The following is a 20,490-nucleotide window of genomic DNA, read 5'->3' on the forward strand; positions in this document are numbered from 1 at the left end:
GCAGCCATGTTGCTCATTTTTTGCCACTTGACAGGTGACCTTATAGTTTTACGGTTCGATTTTGAAAAAGTACCACACACAGATAATTATTTATTGATCTTTAATAACAGTACCGACGAGATAAGTTATGTTTTGATTTATTTTAAATCCGAAATGTGCTTTTACGACGATACCTCGGGCAGCTTCGCAATGGTTCCGATATACAGCGTCAGTCGCGGTGCTGTATTTTAGTGTTTTTATCGGAGCCAGAAACTGATATCTGCGGCTAAGAGTATTGAGCAATAGTTTCTTATGTTTTTTTACGGTGATCGCAATGCAAATCTTGCCTCAGTTTTGCGTAAAAGAAATTTGGTACAGTCACGTGTCTAGTAATCAAAATTGTACAACATGGCGGTCAGCAAGAAGGGGGGGGGGGGGGTGCATCTAAGCCCCCTGGCTTGTTCGTCATGACGCACAATTAAAACACGGCCTAAAAGTATTCGCTTTGGGAGGCCAGGCGCACTAGATATCTTTAGCTAATTGTCTTTCGAAACGAAATGACGGGAACATACCGCGAGAAACTTGATGCGTGCACGAATTTAAGTCTGCACAATAATCTCTTTTTGCTCAGTAAAAAGGATACCAGCTGTCTGGGCTAGATAATTAAGTCACAAATGTCACCTCTCACGTGCAAGATATAAACGTAAAGCCGGGGTTACACTGTTTATGCATCATATAAAAAAAAACAGACTGCATCGAGATTCGAAAGCGAGCCACCCCGAGATCCCTGCTTTGAATGCCGACTGGCAACGAGTTCAGGGAAGAAACTTGGGAACGCGGCATTCGAACCACAAACATTCCGGTGACTCGTGTTTGTATACTGTATTTTGATTGATGAATGAGTGCTGTGATCCCGGCCTTATGGATTTCTTTGTAGCCTCGTCCCAATTCGTAGCGTAATTGACGTTATACCAGAGTTCCGAATTACGTTTTATTATTCTAGCGTTGACGAAATATTTGTTTTATAAGCCAGCGAGATAGTAGTCACCGACGGCTTAAGAAATACCGGGCGTGTGACTTATTACCTTAACTCTTCTCGGTTCGTGATTCGTTCTTGGGCATTGTTCTCCGAAATTGCCGAAATCTAATCGGTTTCGCAGCAATAATAAAACTATTGGGTCCTGGCACGCGCTGCGTTGTTTAGGACGTCAGCGTTTATAGTTTACCACGTCGCGTCTCCTTTCCTTGTTTCTGATAATAATCACCCCATGCATTGTAAGCTAGGAAGCGATCAAAACGGGGTGATTGTATTGATTTGGAATACGCCCATCCGCGGCATAGTTACTGCCTTTTGTTTTTTATAAATCTCGTTAGGCTAATTTTGAGCTCACTCTCACGACGTAGTACGGTGAAGTGTGACTTTGTTGTTTCTGCCCGCTTCAAATCTGTTTCAGGCGTTTGTGTTAGCTGCAACCACGAAAACCAAAGCGATGAGAGAATCGGAAAAACTGAACTTCATTCCTTTCCGAAGCTACTTCTGGCAATTTCTTTTACTCCGTTGTGTATGACGAACACTTTTCTCGCATGTTAATGCAGCCTCTCTGAACAATGCTTTTCCCTTAAGAGATGTCCCGTCACAAACGTCACATATGATCCGCTACCGCTGCATTTTGAAATAACAACAACAAAAAAAAAGGAGCTATTTAACACTTAGGCAGTGTTGAGTCGATCTCGAAAGAGGAGTGAATGCAGAAAGAATACGTTGTAATGGGCCTCATGTGCGCATTGTTGTTCGCTTTTTTCGCCGCGGCTGAGGCCTTGGAGCGATGGACACCGAGCTTTCAATGGACGGAGAAAATGACCATAAAAAACCCGGAAAACAGCCCTTACTTCAACTACCCAGAACTTGGGTCTCTGCAAGATGCATGGCAGGTATGTGGTTAGGATAAGAGGGGGTGGGGGACGAAATACAGGCTGTCTTTTTAAGGCTTTAGAGGTTTGTTTAATTTTTTTTTTAAACATATCTGTAAAGCCTTAAGAAGACTGCCTGTATTTCGGCACGAAAGACACGAAAGCTATACTTATACGGACTGAAAGAGATAATATAAGTCGGTAAGCGTCACGATAAATCAGTTAATCAACAAAAATTTGCTCATTAACAATTTTATTGATTGAAGAGAAAGATATGAGCAACTTTCTGAGTATTATCGAAAACTACTAAATGAGTAAATACCAGAATTATTTGGAGCACGTAGGAAGCGCGCTAAAGTTACCATCTTTTAAGTCTTCTGGAGGAAACATGAGGACCCGAGTTTTCCGGTTTAGAGGGACACGCCCCCAACAATCACCGAAACCTAAAGACGCAATTGGACGGAAAGGACACCTGATTTGGCACCAGCAGCGGCTTTGGTGTGGTTTTGGTCACCCTGGGGGGCGTTCCACAGACCGCGTCCTCCACTTCCGGCTTCACTCGAGATTTTCTCGTATGGCTGGCTTGAGTCGCTATATCGCCTCTTCTTCTTCCTACCTCCATGGTTACAATAAAACTACAGTGAACTAGAATACGAGGTAGTCTCGGGAGCGGAGCCATTCGCGTGAAGGGCGTGGTGTAGGAACCAAACCGGAACCAAACCGTTATTTTGGACCGAACCCAACGTTACCAAAACACTCAGTTGGGAAACTCACCCTCGAAACCTCGACCACTGGCGTTCACCGAGACCGAGATAAATACGATAACAGCGCCGCCCTTTAGAAAGGAATTGAGACATAAAAGTTGCTTTGTACCGCTAATAATAGAGTCAGTGAATGTTCCCAGAGTACCGAAACTCTCGGGCTCGAGTTGCCACAAAGGCTGTTCAACACTTTTCTTTTTTTTTTTTTTACTGTGGTTAATATGTGCTTTTAGAAAGCATGTTTTTGCATGAAAACAAACGAAAAAAAGTTCTTTTGTAGGAGGATTTATTGGAGATTAGTACAGCATGCAAGGCACATGATGTTTTCTCAAATCTTTACTTCACAAGGTTTTGTTGCGCAATTTATATTGTATTTATACAACCATGTCTCACCGGTGATTTCAGGTAGCGCGTCCCAATCTGGGCGCGTCCTAGCTTGAGTAGTAGCTCGGGACGCGTCCGCTTGGAAGATTGGCGTGGCAACGCTGACCGTATATATTTCGGCGCCAAAATGGCCGATTAAAACCAAAATACATGAGTAACAGTGGACGCTATCGAATGCGATACTCTTGAACCAATTCAAGCAGCCGTGCAGCTCCCAGAGTTTCCGCTGGGGGAGAAATGGCGGCGTTACGATCGCGATTAGCTCGGTTCTTGAGTACTGACCGGTGCCACCTTTTTCAGAGCAGGCTCTATGGCAGTTTCCCAACTGAGTTTTTCTAGTAGCGCTGGCCGCACCAAAATTTTCACCGCCATGTTGAAACGGAATCGGCACTGTACAGGAAACATTATAACAGTAAGCGGTTTAAAACGGTTCACGTTAGTTTTTCTTTTTTATTGTATTACAAAATGAATGTCTGAGAAATAAAAATTAGGAGCTGTATTCATAAGTATAGATCAAATTGTTCTATACCAAATTGCAATATTTGACAACTTGTGGGTTTTCGTGGCGCTTTTGTATTTTCACAAGGATTAATCATGTGTCGTGTGGTCACGTGACGTCATGATGCCAAGGCATGCTGTCAAGTAATGTCACGTCACGTGGCCTCGGGACGTAGTCACGTGACAACAGTCGACTTAAGTTTACAACGTCACTAGATTTACTAGCGTTGTTGATACCGTGACGTCACATGGCGTTACTAGCTTTCACCGCGAGTCACGTGACACCTTTACTCACTCGATTTTCATATGCCCGAGCCGACTGCTCCGGTTCGTGACAATTAGTATCGCCAAACATTCGGGTAACGGTCCGTGTTCAATCAGATGTGAGAATAGCCGAACTCTGACAATGTCTAAAGCTATACCCGTGCTTTAGTCTTTGCCAACCCCAGCGCATGCCTTTAATGAAGACCTGTCCGCTCGTTCTAATTGCGAGTTGAGGAGGGGAAAGCTGTTTCTGTCCTATATTTTTTCTGCGTCTGCCGTTGAGCGGAGACGAGAACTGATGGGTGTTTCTGCAAGTTATCAACGTCAGGAATTGGCTGTTATCGGTATTTACTGAAACAAAAATTGTTGCAGGACACATTTTACAGGTACACATCACTGAGGCACCCAAACATGTTTTCGTTGTTGCTGAACTGTTTCAGAAAGTTGTCCCCGAGGAAAAAAAAAGCACTGAAGGGTCTAAATTTGATTTTTTTTGAACCGACGATAACCAGAACTACAAGTGTCTACGGGAGAGACACCTGAAAAGAAAGATCCTAGTGGCCTCAGAGGTACAGCCGAACGTTCGCAGCCGCTCAAAGTCTCACAGGAGTTTCGTTCTCAAGTTCTTCCCTAAGCTTTGACCACTTCCATATTTTGTATATACTTTACAGTTTTGGGAAGTAAAATAAAAGAAATGGAGGATCCCAGTTAACAAATGGCACAAATATAATACAGAGGAGGGAGTCTCTCAGGAATAAAAAGTATTCTCTGGAGGACCATCGAAAAGAGAGAAAAAAAAAGAGAGAGGATTACAAATCTCTGTAATGCGAAATTAGAGCGCAGGTCTTGAGGAGGCGGAAGGGAGGATGCGCAGGGAAGGGCATGCCCGTCCTCCCTCTCCGTACCTTCTCCTGCTCTCCTCTTCCTCTCATCCTCCTCCTCCTCCATTCCCTCCTCCCCTCTCCTGCTACAATTCAGTTTCCTCGCTAAATCTAAGGAGAATAATGACATCAAATGACTTGGTGTCACATCACCTATGAACAAAATCAGTTTCTCCGCTAGATTTAGCGGGAATATTGACGTCACGTGCCCTTAACACCAATTCAATTTCCCGTTACATTTAGCGGGAAATTCAATTGGTGTTAAGGGCACGTGACGTCAACTTTCCCACTAAATTTAGCGCGCTTACGCCGACGCCGACAGCGACGCCTACGCCGCTTATCCCGGAAACGAACGCTCAAGAGCTGCGCTCTAAAACAAGATGAGGGAAGGGAGTCTTAAAAACATATTTTGTTCTAAAGTTTTCTCTGCTCCGCATCTTCGGCACAGAGCAGAACGCGTTATCCCGAAAACTATTTTGTTTGCAAAACTACTCCAACAAGAAATGTCCGAAAGCGCGTTTTCGGGTTGCCAGACGCTCTCGCCGATCCTCACGACGCAACACCACGCCGGAATAATTTGTGTATCTCGAATACATTATCTTGCACTGAGCGGGAACCTTCTGCAGCGTGCATTTTGCATTACCGTATTTTATTTTCTCAGCGAGAGCAAATCGCAATGACAGCGACCCATTAGTGCGATGACGTCTTTATAATTAAAATTAACAGGCGGTTATTCATTACCAAATTTGGTTATTCGTTACAAATTTATAGCGCAAAAGACTAGGGTCGCTAAACTCGTGAAGCACAAGTTTGTGTCCGAAAGTTGCGGAACGCGCTAATTGGACTCTCGCGCCGCTGACGTCGCCCCGAGCGAGGTGTCAATCATTCAAAGCAAAGTTCATCGAGGCGCGCGTGCGGCGCGTGAGGGGCGCGAGGAGCCCGCTGATTGAACGGCTTCGCCGATGACGTAGCGCCCATTTGTCCCTACATCCCTACGCCAAGCTAAAATCAATGCTTTGCAAATTGTCCCTAGGCGACCTGCTGACGCTCAAAATCCCTCCGAATTTTGTGTTAACAAGAAACCTCGTTTGTCGAAGTTGTCGCTGACGTCAAAGTGACGTTTCCGAACTTTGCGAGAGCCGCGGTTTGAGCTCGAGATCTTCGCTTCGGACCGAGGCGTAGTTAAACTTTGTCAACATGGCGGTGCCGTACGCTGCGGCCGAGCTTATCTTCCGCCACCGTCGGCGTCGCTACTGAGACCACTGGGGACGCCTTTCAACTCCCCGACGACGACTTTCGGCGACAGTACCGGCTATCCAAAGCCGTTGTGCGTTTACTCTGCGACGAGCTTCGTTCGCCGGCTCGGACTGTGGAACAACAAGTTCTCTGCGCGCTCCGGTTCTTCGGAACCGGTAGCTTTCAAGGCATGGTGGCGACTGACGAGCACCTGTCAGTCTCCCACATGACTGTGAACCGGGCTGTCAGAGTTTTTGCGGCTGCCATCGCTTTTTTTTATTTTATTTTTTCTGTAATATCCGAAGAGGTACTAATAAGCTGGTATACAATTCAGAATGTTGGAAAACAAACAAGAACCGGGGTAATTCTTGGGTAGGGTTGAGTCTCCCGGCAGCCGGCAGAATTATTTCCCCGAAATTCTACTGGCAGTCGTCACTCATTGGCGGTCAAATCAGTTCATCGAACGACGTGTCATCGACAGATCGTTTCATCGGCACGCGATGTAATCACATGAAAGAGATTGTCTTCCGTTAGAGGAATATACGCATTAAGCATTTTCCCACCTTTAAACATGTAAGTGGGGTGTCCCATAACTAACAACCTAATAAGTGTAGCGATGGACATTATAAAAAAAATGTAAACTTCACACCTTTAAAAATGTGTGATTTTTTAAACACATTTCTTAAAACGTATGATAATGCCTACACCTTTTTATAAAGATGTAAAACTACAATACCCCTTCTCGTCAGGCACGCAGCCAAGGGGCATAAGGCCAGGCCTTATGCCCCCCCCCCCCCCCCCCCCGAAATTTTCCATTTTGCTGGGGCCTCCTCTGCTCCCTCCCCCTCATAGAGCACTTTGTCATCGGCGCCCCCCCCCCCCCCCCCTTTAACCGAAAATCTGGCTACGTGCCTACTTCTCCTCAAGGTGTAATTACCACAGTTCATTTCTTTTTTGGGGTGTACACAGTGGCCCGGGACCCGTTAATATGACTGAACAAATAAATTACACAAACGAGTCGCCGAAACAGCACGTTGCTTCTTGGCGAGTGTCGAGGCAATATCGTCCGAAAACCGGCTTCAATATTGGTCGGATGTACGGTTTTGCGCCTCATCCCTACATCCGGCAGGTATGGGAGTACCGATGCAAATAAACGATTTATGTCTAATAGCACTGGCACCACTGATTTCTTAGGAGGCTAGATCGTTTATAGAGGCCTGTATTGCTGGGGTCGAGCGGCACCACCGGCAGCCATCGCTTGACACAACTCAATTTTATTACGTTAGTAAATTGTTCTCTACCATGAAACTTCTATCATGTTTCCGCAAATAACAGTTAATATTGTGGGCAACAATATTAAACGCGTTAGAATACCAATCTTGTTTAACTAAATGTTGTGTAGTTGAGGGTCCAGGGCTACTTTGTTGGGCGTTAACTGTTATGTGTTTAATGAGACAAGGGCTACCGAGAGTTATTGTGGAGTCATCCGTGATTTCGGAGTCATCAAAGCTCAGCAAACGATAAGTTAGAGTTCCTTTACTGGGGATTTTCGCATCGTTTTGACCGCTTGTACATAGTGCTTCATGGTGAAAGCTTTTTCTTTGAACTCCTGTGAGGGCTTCCGTGACAAACTGAAACTCGGAGCGTGCCGTTCAGTCGCTCGACGTGCCATTTATTTAGCAACCGAAGCAAGCGACGTCGGTAAAGTCAATCGTGCTCCGGCCAATTTTTTTTAATCGATGTTCAAACGCTTGACGAATGTCTATTTGATCTCCAAGAACCCGACATAATCATCGCAGCACGTCATAAAATGCTCGCCCTCGAGCACCGCGTACAAGCTTCCAATTTGTGCGTGTTTCTTCCTTAGACTTGCGTGTATTGCCTCATGATGATGTAAAAGGCCAAAGCAACAAGGATGAAAACGAAGGGAGAACTAGACAGGACGCGGCATATTGCCTGTCGTCAAGCAATGGCCGCCGGTGAGGCCAGTGACGGGCTCCCAATTCGCGATACAGATTTGCACTGTGAGAGTTCTAATGCATTACACCCGCCGAGTGCTGCACGGAGAACAGGCCCCGAACGAACTTGCCGAATGCACCCGGTGCAGACTGATGCTGTCGCCATAGATGTTGTAGAAAAGTACCGACCTCAAAACGAAACTAGCGCCTTTTTGTTCGACGTGATGGGTGAAAATGCGAGAGTGCAGTCGCTGCCATCGTTTAAACGTTCGTTGCTGCAACGTGGGACTTACATTTGCGATGACTTCCACTTAAGCAACTCGGCAGTCAGAGATATCTACTGACGGCGTAAGTTTCCGAAACCAGTTGATTACAAAACAGCATACGCTTGAGGAAATTGAAGGCACTGTACGCACAAGAGCTTGCTTCGTTTTAAGCATAATATTATGAGTGAATAACTGAAAGGATACGGCTTAAATCTAGTTCTTTGGAACAGCTAGCAATACGTTTCGTAAGACATTTTATTTCCCTGGCATTGAGAACGAGAGCTTTCTCAAAACAAAATATGACGGGGCGAGATAGCTGCCGTTCAAATATGACTTTGCTTGAGTCTCGGGCAACGTCTCCATGTTTAGCCTTCCCGGACGCTGAGTGAATCCGTCGCAGGTTTTTGCTGTGGGAGCTTTGTCGAAAAATGTTGCACTTTTCACCCATACACAAATGATGCTAGATCTCGCGGCCCCTGTGGTTGTCCTGGGCCTTTCATTACACACTGGTAGGTTTCAGCGTCTGTACGGCTACAAAACGACTCAAATTTCGCAAATAAAAGACGGGCCCTCGATTCCTTTCTTCGTGAAATATCAGAGACTTACAATTCAAGCTCGCGTTTCAGTTTCTGGCCCGCGGGACGCGATTTCGAGCAGAAAACCAACTTTTTCTTTCAGTTCCGGTGTGCGAATGCCTCATCGTAGCAGACGAACTCTCGTCGTCTGCTCTCGCTCCTCGCCTGGGCGAGGCATGACGGGATTGTCGGCGCTAGAGAGCCCAAAGACGACGTACAGCGAGCGGCGTGAACGCTCGCCTCCCCGCGCTGTCTCGTGCTCTCGTGCACCGCCTAGGGATCGCGGGGGATTTTTCGTCAAAAGTTGCGAAGTTGAGCGCGCGCAGGAAGGAGGAAACTTTGCAGCGTTCTTCTGGTCCAAAAGCGAAGAATGTTTTGCTCCACGAGTTTAGCTACCTAGGACAGGAAGAAACAATGGGACTGCCCTGTTCCATTGTTCCTTCCTGCACTATAGTCTTTTGCGCGATAAATTTATGGCGATGTCTTCAAGTCACATATTAAACAGTTCTGTTTTCTGGTGAAATGCGATGTTCTCAACACTAGCAAAGGTGAATGTCCAAATTGTAAAGTTGTGCAGTATATACAGTAATCTCGCAATGATATGAGGCAGCCTAATACAAAGATAGAGCGCGCCTGACTGATAAAATACCGCGTTGTAAAGTGAGGGCCCAAAACAAGTGCACGTAAAACCGAATAAAATATTAGCCTGCTAATGCAGTACTTTTCTAAGTTACGAGCTCGTGCAAACCGATGTTAAAATGGGATTTATGTTAGAAATATAATGTCAGCCCTTCGCGCTATTCATGTGTAATTAGGAACATTATTTCATGCATCTCTATGCATTTCTTTTTGCAATAAGACGTTGTGTATGAAATTTTTAGAATACTATTTATTATCTCCTTTTCACCAGATTTAGTGTATTTGCCTTCAGATCTATTTTGTGAGCAGCAGTGGTTATGTGAACTTCATGCAGTCGAATATATTGATAATAATACTAATACATTTACTGACTGAAAATTTGCCAACATAAATAAATGCCGGTCGCCTTAAAGATATACATCATAAGTAAATGCACCCCAAATTGTCTGAAATATGCCCTGCAAGACTTTTCCGGCGTTTTTATCTCCGATATGCACGTCTATAAATGCTTTGAGAGAGCCTTAAACAAATTTCTGAATTTGTAGTTCATTTAGATAACTACGTGTTTCCGACTCATAAATGTGTTCCTGACACATAAATCTGTTCCTGACATATGTGTTCATGGCACAAATTATGATGATTGCGCACGCAGACCGTCAGAAAGTGACTAATTAAGTAGTTGCAATGTTGAGAAGAGTGTGAAATATCAATATGATCTTTTTAACAATAAATGACAAGTTAGCAAAGGTGACGCTTACTTTCAAATTGTATTGACTTGAATCTTGTCAAAAACAAACCTCAAACGCCAGGATATGTCGAAAATATTCTTGTGGGTAGGCGCTATTTTAGGACAAATTGGATCCGAGTACGAAGGTGCGTTTAGATTAGAGTGAAAAACTTTGATCACTCTCTTCTGAATGATTATTAGCCTACATCACGGTGCTGATTGTAAACAATGTTGGTCAGGAAAACAAACGTTGTGATTGCCGCTCAGTGTGTCCAACAAAGGTAGAATGAAAGAACTTGTCCTAAAACTTTCGTAACATTTTGAAAATAGTGTTGCTTTTAGCTCAGTTGCGCCGTCACCATATATATTATGAAACGTATTTTGTAAACTAGATTTCACAATATATATGGTGAGGAGGTGCCAGTTTCTTCATTTTATGCGCTGCAATTATGTCCTAAGGTTAAGAAACAACTAGAATTCAACTTTTGATACTGCGACTTAAATTTGTACCGATCGCGGGCATTTTAGGCAACCTACCAGACTGATGACCTTTCGATTCAAGTAAAATATATGCGACTGAGGTGAACGAATAGATGAGTAATTTAAACACGACGTTTATCAATGTTAATTTAGCTTTTTATTTACTGTATCGTCGAGATTAAAGATCGACATTTTTTTATATTTCATATTTGAAAATAAAAGTGACGAGTACGAATAATAATTAAAAAAAAACATAGTTACTCGTTTTACGGTTCAAATAGTGCCAATTTCCAAAACAACGCGCAAAATGTATTCGCAGTTTAGCGGTTCAAACCGGTTCGAACCGGTTCGAACCTTTATTTTGGCTCCCCGAAACTGAACCGGAATTGAATCGAAAGGACTATGCACTAAGTGCGGACTATGCACCCGTTGAGGACTATCTAAATAAAATCGTTTATTTTGATTCCAAATTAATCCCCGCGGACTATACACCGGGTGCTGATTATAGACCGAAAAGTACGGCACATTATCGCCCGATCATTTTTAGAAACCATACTACTTTATTACAAAAAACGAAGAAAGCAGAAATGACTGAACTATGATTAAACGTAAATCCAAGGAGCTGTAGAGACTCATCAACTATCGTTTGCTAAAAGCATAAAAGCATACGCAAATCCATTTTCTGAATATGCATTTTAGTACTAAAAAAATATCATATACACATATGCGTGCTAGAGATGTTTACAAATATAATTATGCTGTACGGTTACAAAAATACACTCTTGCAAGTCATCTAATGGCGCGAGCACATTTATGTTGTAGTCGCTTTGAAACCAATATTAGTGATACAAGCGTTCGATTCGTTCTTTGTGTTTGAGCGTTCATTGAAGGGTATGCATTCATTATTGACGAACACCATTACTTTGCTGTGATTTAAAGTGGGGCAATACCAGATTTTTATTGCCGACAGGATACGAATGCTTAAATGTGAGTAATACCCGTGCCGCACGGGTAACTGGAATACCATTTACAACGAATGACGTTTGAAAGATCGGCCAATCAGCGTGGAACACCCCGAGAGTGGGGCGTTCCACGCGCGACAGATCGCGAGCCCATTCGTTGATCACACGAATGTCATTCGTTGTAAATGGCATTCGAGGTGCGCTTGTATAAGGGAACGGGTATAAGTGCCCTATTTAGTTGGCCCTGCCATGCGTCTTCTCGTAATATTGGGAAAAATAATAATAAATGTTTCGTTTTGATGATTGCAGGTCCTAGAAGAAACGTCAAATGATACGTATTATTTGTTGTTTCGCACCGACGTTCCCGTTGTTGGGAAATGTATCTCTGCAACAGTAAATATATCAGACAAAATGAACAAAACCGCAAATTACACAATAATGAGTTACGATCCGGAATTCGAGGAATAGTAAGTACTTCACTCATCAGCTAACTAATAATAATAATAATAATAATAATAATAATATTATTATTATTCATTCTGCTTTCATGTTTGTTTTCGATATTTTCGGGCCCGTCAAAGCCAAAGTAGGCTTGTGGGGCATGGCCCGGAAGAGGCAGTAAATCATTATATACATACTTAGTTAACAAACTAACACAGATGAACAATCATATTTTTTTCCAGGGGGGGGGGGGGGGGGGGGGGGGGCAGCGGGGGCAGTCAGTCACTTTGTACATGGCACGCATAGAGTTTGGCAATCACAGTGTAACGGTAGAAAAATTATACACATATGTACAGGTACATGTAGAGATACATGAAGAGTATACATAGAGATATATTCATGCCACGGACAGGGATAGTCAATCACAGTGGACCGGATGAAACATTCTAGAGATATACTTATACAGGTAAAATAAAAAGGTTCCGACAAGGTTGTCAAAATAAAGGTAAGAAAACGAATAGTTAATGTAGAATTCAATGAATCAGGAATTTTTTTAGTTGCTTTTTTGAGGTAAGCGTAAAAATGTCACCAGGAAGTGAATTAAATATTTTCGGGATTTATAAATATCACAAATAGCTTGACCGTTGCGAGTATAAGAACGAGACACAACATAGCGAGGGCAATCCCTTAGAACTCGGGAGGACATGAATATGTTCTTTTTTTTTTAAAATCATCCATCCAAAAGTGGCGCAAAATTACTTAATTCACGAACAACTTTTGGAAGGAAGGTAACCCAAGATACTCAAAATATTTCCGCATTCTGTCAAACCACATTTTTACGCCACGCTCTTTAGCAAGTTCCGCAGACTATTAATGATTCGTCCTTGCCATCTTATGGGGCAATTGAAAAAATATCTAATTCCATATCTTAAAACGCCGTATGCAAGACTGCTGGCAATATCTCCGCGCACACAGATCGGCGCAAGATGTCTATTGGTGTACAGAAGCCAGGCAACACTTCTGAGTTTGCTACAAATATAGGACTGGTAGGTGTTCCAAGCAAGGTCGCTGTCAAAATAAACGCCAAGGTATTTCACTGAATTGACATAAGAAACCGCCGTACAGGAACAAGAAGCACAATAAGAGGTACGAAGTAAGACAGAAATGTTCGTCACAGTTTGTTTTAAAAAAAAATTATAAAACATACTAAACTAGCTTTTCATGCGTTAACTTTGATACAGTTGTCAAGAAACCAGTTCATAGCAGTAAAAACAGCCTGTAGTATTTGCGCGGCCCTCGGTGGCGCATATATTGGCGCTCACAGGAGGCGCAGGTTCAGGTTCTGCCGCGCCCTACCTCCTATGTCATGTTACCGCCAGGGTTGTAGGCTGACCTGTTTGCAAAGACGCTCTGTTTGCTTCCTTTATGCCGCGTATACGGAGACGCTATACGCCGGCTGTTGAAACAGGCACCGCGAAGCATGTTACAGGGTGGCGCACCTCGATCGCTCTGGCCCATGGGCATTTTTGGGTCGGTTGTAGGAAAATGTGTACGAAATTTTCCCTACAAACTACCATCCACCTCTGTGCTGTCAATTTGTCTTTTCCTGACCACCCCGTAGCAGTTTTACGCCTTTTAATAATAAGGAAATTGTGATGAACGGGTAAGTGCACGCCCCATTGATGGCAACCGCGTTAGCGTGAATTTGGCCGTATTTCTCGCTGTACAACGTAAAAGCCACACAAATATTGCATTATGTTTTTGCAGACTCTGTTAATACATATTATAAACATCAATTTCAGAGAGTGTTAATACTATTAAATATGGCCTTTTTTAATTTATTTTCAAAATAATGCTTTTTTTAGTTAAATGCCCCTGTGTGAGCAATTCTCGTAAATTCCTTCCGTTAACCAGGACAATATTATTTCATGCAAATATTAACTATATACAAAGCAATACACTGGCAAAGGTTTAAAACGGAAAAACGTATTCTTTAATCTAGAGCGTTCGTGCACTATTTTTTGCTAAAAAAAACTACCCTAATACTCGGTGATTAACACTTTTTGTCAATCCTTTTTAAACCTAATTTGTCAGTGAATATTTCTAGACCCGTAGCCAGAACAGTTTTTTAGAAAACGCCGCCCGAAATCTCAACATCGGGTTATACCCAGAACGCGCACGTGACTCAGAGGTTGTTTACAATTTTTCTTCGCAAAGACAAAAACTTTTTTCTGAAAACAAGGGTTGGTTTTATTCTTCTGGGCATGAAGCCAGCAAAATATATCTTTTTCATCAAAATTAAAAATGGTCACCGAACATGTTTGTTCAATCTTTTCTGAAAACGCCCGGTAGTTAAAAAGAAAGGCTCCCGAAGACCAAAATTAAACAATTTACCCAGCCAAATCGACTAGTTAACGGTATGCACAAAAACAAAAAAAAGGTATCCTGAAACGCTGCGTTCAAATAATCGATATTTCGTCTAAGAGCAGCTGCGTGCCCTTCTCAAGTACTCAACCGTATTGCGATTCGGATATCATAAGGCGGCTGCGCAAAAAAGCTGCTCATCTCAAGAAATGGGTGCTTTTCTAACAGGTTTACGAAGACAGGCAATATTGATATCGGGCTGTAATTCTCTATCACATTTGGTTTCCGCCCTTAAAAATGGGTTGAGCAATAGCCGCTTTGATCTTTTTCTTAATCTTACGTGTCCTTATGAAACCGTTAGTCATGAAAAGAAGTGTTTTAAAGACGAAAGGTTAATTTGAAGAAAACCAACGGCAATTCCATCGGCTCCAGATCATCTAGTCCACTTCATACTAAAAAAAAAACCGACTCCCAAGCTTCTTCATCCATATCACGAAGAAAAGCAGACGGGTAATTTGTATCTTTCAATGACAGTTCTTAAACAGAGCGACTGGGTGATTTGTCTGAAGAAGTGGCGAAGAACGGTGTTAAGCTTTTCCGCGGTCTCCTTACTATTGTCGAAAAAAAAATTAAATATGGCGTCACCAATTGAGCTCTAACTTTAGTGACCTCTAAGACCTTTCACAAGGGACCAAGTTTGTGAAATATTGGAACGAATTTCTGGGAATCTTTTTTATTTTAAATGAAGTCGCGTAGCGAAACGTACGTGGACATTGACCTCGTTCCTCGCTGCGTGAAATTCCGCGCGCGATTTGACATTTCGAGGAGCTCGCGTACAACGCACCGAAAATCTTCACCAGCGACGGAAGCTAAAATTTGAGTATTTAACCAAATGCAATCTGGGCTTCGTATTTTTACTAAACGTTGCGCTGTGCCTTCGCCTTGAAAGAGTCGTATACAAATGTTAAGTAAACATCAGCGTGCGATGTCCCTCGGAGAAAAGAGCTCCAAACGTATGACAAAGCTAATTTGTCCTACATCTTTTTATCAAAGATGTGAAAGATGTGATCCCTTTTCGCAGCCGCTGCCGAGGCAGACTGTCATACCATTTGACACCCAACAAAAAATAGTCGGCCATTTTTTGCGAAATTACTGCCTATTTCAGTGTTGCGTCTAACGTCGTGACACAAATAGAGTAAATGCACGAGGACACCAGTCTACCGCCCACCACCTCCTATATTGTTGGTGCACTGAAAACGCTTTCAAAACCTACACCAGCAAGCGTTAGGGTACTCGCAAACATATAGGATGTTTAATCTTTCAGCAAATCTATGTTCATATCTCGTACGATGCAAAATAATGCTAGACTGCAGCTCGCGCCAACTTGTCGATGTGAGCTCGTGAAGGGAATGCCCGTATCTTTTAGAAGGAGGTCTGTAGCGAACTGAAATACTAAAAGAGTGGAAGGAGGTCTCAATTTTTAAGAAAATACATTCTGCGTAACAGAAAGTTACGCAGTCTACTACGTTAGACAAAGTCAGCTTGCTTTAGTTCTACCCACTAATCGTTCCAATCAGAGTTCGGCGTTCTGTCGTCCACGCACGCTCTCGTCTTCTGCTCTCATTTAGTTTCTCGGCGCATATCCTCTACAATTAACTTGCTCGTAAATTACTTTAATTTCAGCGAGAATATCACAATACAAGTGAGAGCTTTGAATCAAACTGACTACCCGCTTGAAAACGTTATAAGGGCAAACTTCGAAGGTATGTATATACTCAAACCACGCTTGGAAAAAAAAGGGGGGGGGGGAGGGGGCGGGTATAGCCTGAGAAGGTTAACCTTTCAACCCTTCATTCAAAATTATTCAAATTTTTCGGACGAATTACTCGCTATTGGGAATTATAAATTCCGAAGTTTCGGCCTTACCAATTACACAGCATCCTACGCTCCTCAAGCCATAGAAAAGATGTGACTTCATTAGGAAATGTTAAAAAAAATTAATTGTAATCCCAAAATAGTGCATTTGAATGTGAAGTAGAGTGCCTTAGTACAAGCTGAGGTACAAATTGTAGAAAAGGCAATTCCAGAAGAGAAAAAGAAAAAAAAACAGCAAATCAAAAATTAGCAAATCCTCTTTTGTATTTACCCACTTCTAATCTTTTCTTTTCTAAGAATAATGCACCTGCTTAGTGTCATAGGAGCTTGCCCCTGTTGTGCCGGGAAGCGATTTGCTACAAATTACCAATTTTTAGTTGCGCTTCATTGTGTAATTTTGAAACGGGTAGCAAACTACCTTTCTGTCATGGAACTTTATATCCTAAACATTCAGATTCTTAATATTGGCAGTGAAAAACTCGATGGCTGCTTGAAGTTCCCCTTGGATGCCATAAGTTGAATGTTGCTCCCCTTTAGAAATGTTTTCATTGAGTATACACTTTTCCAAGAAACACTCGACTCCAGGGGCAGTAAACCGTGTTCGAGCCCATTCTCTGTGGTTGAAACTACACTCTAAGAAAAAAGGGTGTATACGGGTGCTCCCCTCAGGGGAGTTAGACCGTGTCCCATATGTGACTCCCCTGGGGTGTTTGTGGTATCCTCTCAAGTTGGGGATTGCAAGTACTCCCCAGATATACGGGATCAAGTAGCACCCCCCTCAAAGTCCACGGGCCTCAACCGACACCCCTTACTTCGGGTGCTGTTTGGCGCCCTCTGTCACATTCAGGTACTTATGTTACACCGCTAATTAGAGGAATTGTTTGGAACTATTTTCAACTCTCAGGGAGTCAACGGATCCCTTGTGAATAGGGTGCTTTTCGACGCCTTTTGTTACACCCAGGTACTCATGTGACACCCGTACATTCAGGCATTATTGAGAACCGCGTATAACTCTCAGGGAATCACTTGATCCCCCCTAAATTGGGTGCTTTTTGGTGCCCTTTTTTACACCTAGAGATTCGCGTGATCCCCATAATTGCGAGTGCCGTCAGACACTATACATAACCCCCGAGGTTTTCCGCGACTCCCCACTTTGGGGTCACTTTTGTACACCATGGATCTCGCGGAGCTCCAAACAGTGAGGGCACTTTTTCAGACCCCGAGATTCAGCTAACTGGCTCGTTCAGGTGTGCTGAAGGGGCGATGATTCCTGAAATCGGCTGTCATTCGAGAGAGTTCTGAATTCTTTGCGCGTCAAGTTCCTTAAGGAGGCACTTCGAGGAGGTTGCAGGGATAAGAGAATAATACCCACGGGCAACGTGCCGGCATCAAAATTTAACTGAAAACTTCTAGAAACACACAATCCAGATATTTGAAAAAAAGTCCTGCCAGTCATGTCAGCCAACAATATTGTCAACCACATTTTTATTGTAAAATCAAAAACTTGATACAGGTCAAAAGCTTAAAAAATAATTAGTAAAAGCTTGTAGCCTGCCAAGAAGCTTCAGGGCAACCTTTTCCAGTGGTGTTTCTTTCAGCCCGATCGTACGTTCAAAAAGAGCCAAATGCGGACTTGATCCCCGTTGCATATTGAATATCCAAAGCTCAATAGATCATGAGGCTGAAGCCATGGATGACGTCGCCAACATCCACCGACAGGTCCTCCACCTGGACTTGGACAGGTGCAGAATAGAAGACGTCCTCTGTAGAGAATAGGACCGTCGGATGAGTTTATCTTTCTCCTGGAACCTGCAATATAATAAAGTACCACACTTAAAAAAAAGTATGCAAACATGGATCATGATTATACGTTCTATTATTTTTCATATTTAGATATAATAATCAGTGATTGCCTGCTTCCGTATGCTGTGTGAGTGCATAATTCTTATTTTAATGTCACGTAATGATTTCGATGTTCGCAGCCATTAACTTTGCATAGACTGTTGAGGCCTTTCACCAAATGCTCACATATCACAAGATGAAGTAAACAGGTAGTGTTTAAATTATTTTAACATACATATGACCTTCATGTGCCTAGTACGAAGCGGGCACATGTTTAGGGGAGGCATATAATTCGAATATGAATTTAGCTCAATTTGGACAATTAGTGCTACGCCAATTCTCGAAACGTCGCACACGATTTGGTCATGTACTAAGCTAGAAAACTGGGCCAGTTTAACTTCGTAATTTGTCAGGACTCGTAAGGAACCCCGCCAGGCACGCACAGGAAAAGGAAAATATTGTCCTGCGCAGATCGCGTTTTCGATTCAAACAGAGTTATAAGCTGCGTCATTCGCTTGAAGAGCTCTGTAGATCAAAGTGAATAACCCACCGCGAATTCTGTGAGGACATCGACACGAGTTTCGCTGCATTTTTGTGATGGGTAGGTTTTCTTGGTCGGTTGCTTTAGCTATACTCTGCTCCAGCTGCGCATGTCTGAGGAATAGCGAGGCGTCCTTCGTGAGCCCACCTTCTCCATGTCAGTTCAAGGATCTGCTAGGACTTTGGCTCAAAAAAAAAGTGAGGCTTTAATAAGGCATCTTATCACTGCGCTGCTCAAATTTGTTGAGAATCTGTGGAAACAAAAATGATTGTCTGAAATTAATATTGTTGTTAGAAATAATTAGTATAAATCTGAAGAAGCGTAAAAGGTTGAATATAGTAGATGTTAAGCATAGATAAAACAAGGACCCTACTACCTAGTGAATAAAACAACAATCTCTTCGCATTCCCTCAAAGTCCTGAAGAGATCACCAACGATAAACACTTCTTCGCCGTAATGCAAGTGGAAGATATACGTGTCCCAGCAACGTACAGCGCCTGGCGAGAGTCCGTTTAGCGCATAATCAAAGCAGTTCGCTATTGCCGGAGAATATGAAGGAACCTCTTTGCCTCCGCGGCTGGAGTAATAAATTGGGAGTGTGAATGCCTTTTGGCTGATTTCAACTACACATCAAGGTTGATTTAAAATCCTGAATTGCACATTGCGCCGTTTATAACAATATTCAGCGAAAGCCAAATATCCCATTTTGACTTTTTTAGTCTATTATTCATGGTAATAAACGAAACCGATTAATCAATTAGTTAATTGAATAAGAGAAAATATTTAATCGTGCTAACATGTTTTTTTACCGACGTTTTGCCCTGCTAGTAACCAAGCGATTGAGATGCTTTGAAAGACTAATACATGAATGGTTTACTGAATTTCCCCTGAGAGCTCTTTCATTTTGTAGTCTTTTTATTTAAGCAAGAATTTTCTAGACAAGCCAATATCTATGTCAATATTTCGGTATTTAACATTTTGGAACCTAAATAAATATTCCGAGAATATTCTAGCTCACAACATGAGCTCGCCAATTTCGGCAAGCCATTGACTATGCGACTTTTGTTTTCTAGCACGAATTATTCGACTATAACACCAGTCGACACCAGACTGTTCCAATGGCCTTAAATATAATTTGACGGAACCAGTACGCTCTAAGCAATTTGTACTAATAGAAATATGAAGCGCCACATCTTACCTGAATCATCAGTCTCATTGACGAGCACCTTGAGGGCCGATTCTAAAAACGCTTGGCGCACTCCTTTCTCTGTTCGACTCCCACCAACAACGATAATTTTTGTAGATGTCTTGGAAGTCACGAACAAGTGACACTGGTGCACGCCGTTGAAGGTAGGACGGGAGGAGGAAGCAGACGGATTGCTGGAGCGGAAGAGAGGGAACATCCCCTCTCTCCACCATTCCGCCTGCTTCCCCCTCCCCAGCGTACTTTTCCCTCGCCCTGAACCTCTAGTTGTTGCTTTTTTATTTTTTATAATTTTTTTTTCTTTTATTACAACACCGTAGCCGTACCACGTCGCCGGTGACGCCATAAGGGTACGGGATGACACGGCTGTGAACCGGACTTTAGAGGAAAGTCAATGCTCATCCAAGGGCAGAAGGGAACAACAAACCTGTCGAGTCCGTCCTTCCCCTAGCTTAGCGAAATCGGGTTGGAGGACGTAAGGGATTATAGAGGAGCGGACGGGTGCTGGCGCACCTGCCTCCATTGTGAGCGTACGGTGGGAAAGCTTCAGCGAAAACATTTTAGAGCCTCGGGAGAGATCACCTTGACGTTAGTTTTCATAATTACTTCGTCTTCTTTAGGCCGCGCTCTGTATTCTCCATCGTGATTTTATGGGAGAGCAGAGCAATTAATAAAACATTGACCAGACTTGTTCTGACGTTT

The 20,490-nt window shown here is 42.9% G+C and overlaps 1 protein-coding gene across 1 annotated transcript in view; it reads left to right on the top strand.

Moving 5' to 3' along the window:
- Positions 1–1,725: 1,725 nt before the first annotated feature.
- The window catches only part of LOC115330400, a 41,139-nt gene continuing 22,374 nt past the window's right edge, over positions 1,726–20,490 (top strand). Inside the window, exons 1-3 of the mRNA XM_042293938.1 lie at positions 1,726–1,911; positions 11,831–11,988; positions 16,010–16,089. Of these exons, the coding sequence (XP_042149872.1) occupies positions 1,726–1,911; positions 11,831–11,988; positions 16,010–16,089 (424 nt within the window). The remainder of the gene's footprint in view (positions 1,912–11,830; positions 11,989–16,009; positions 16,090–20,490) is intronic.

The sequence above is a fragment of the Ixodes scapularis genome, unplaced genomic scaffold, assembly GCF_016920785.2.
Source record: "Ixodes scapularis isolate PalLabHiFi unplaced genomic scaffold, ASM1692078v2 PGA_scaffold5__190_contigs__length_132052651, whole genome shotgun sequence".
NCBI lineage: Eukaryota > Metazoa > Arthropoda > Arachnida > Ixodida > Ixodidae > Ixodes > Ixodes scapularis.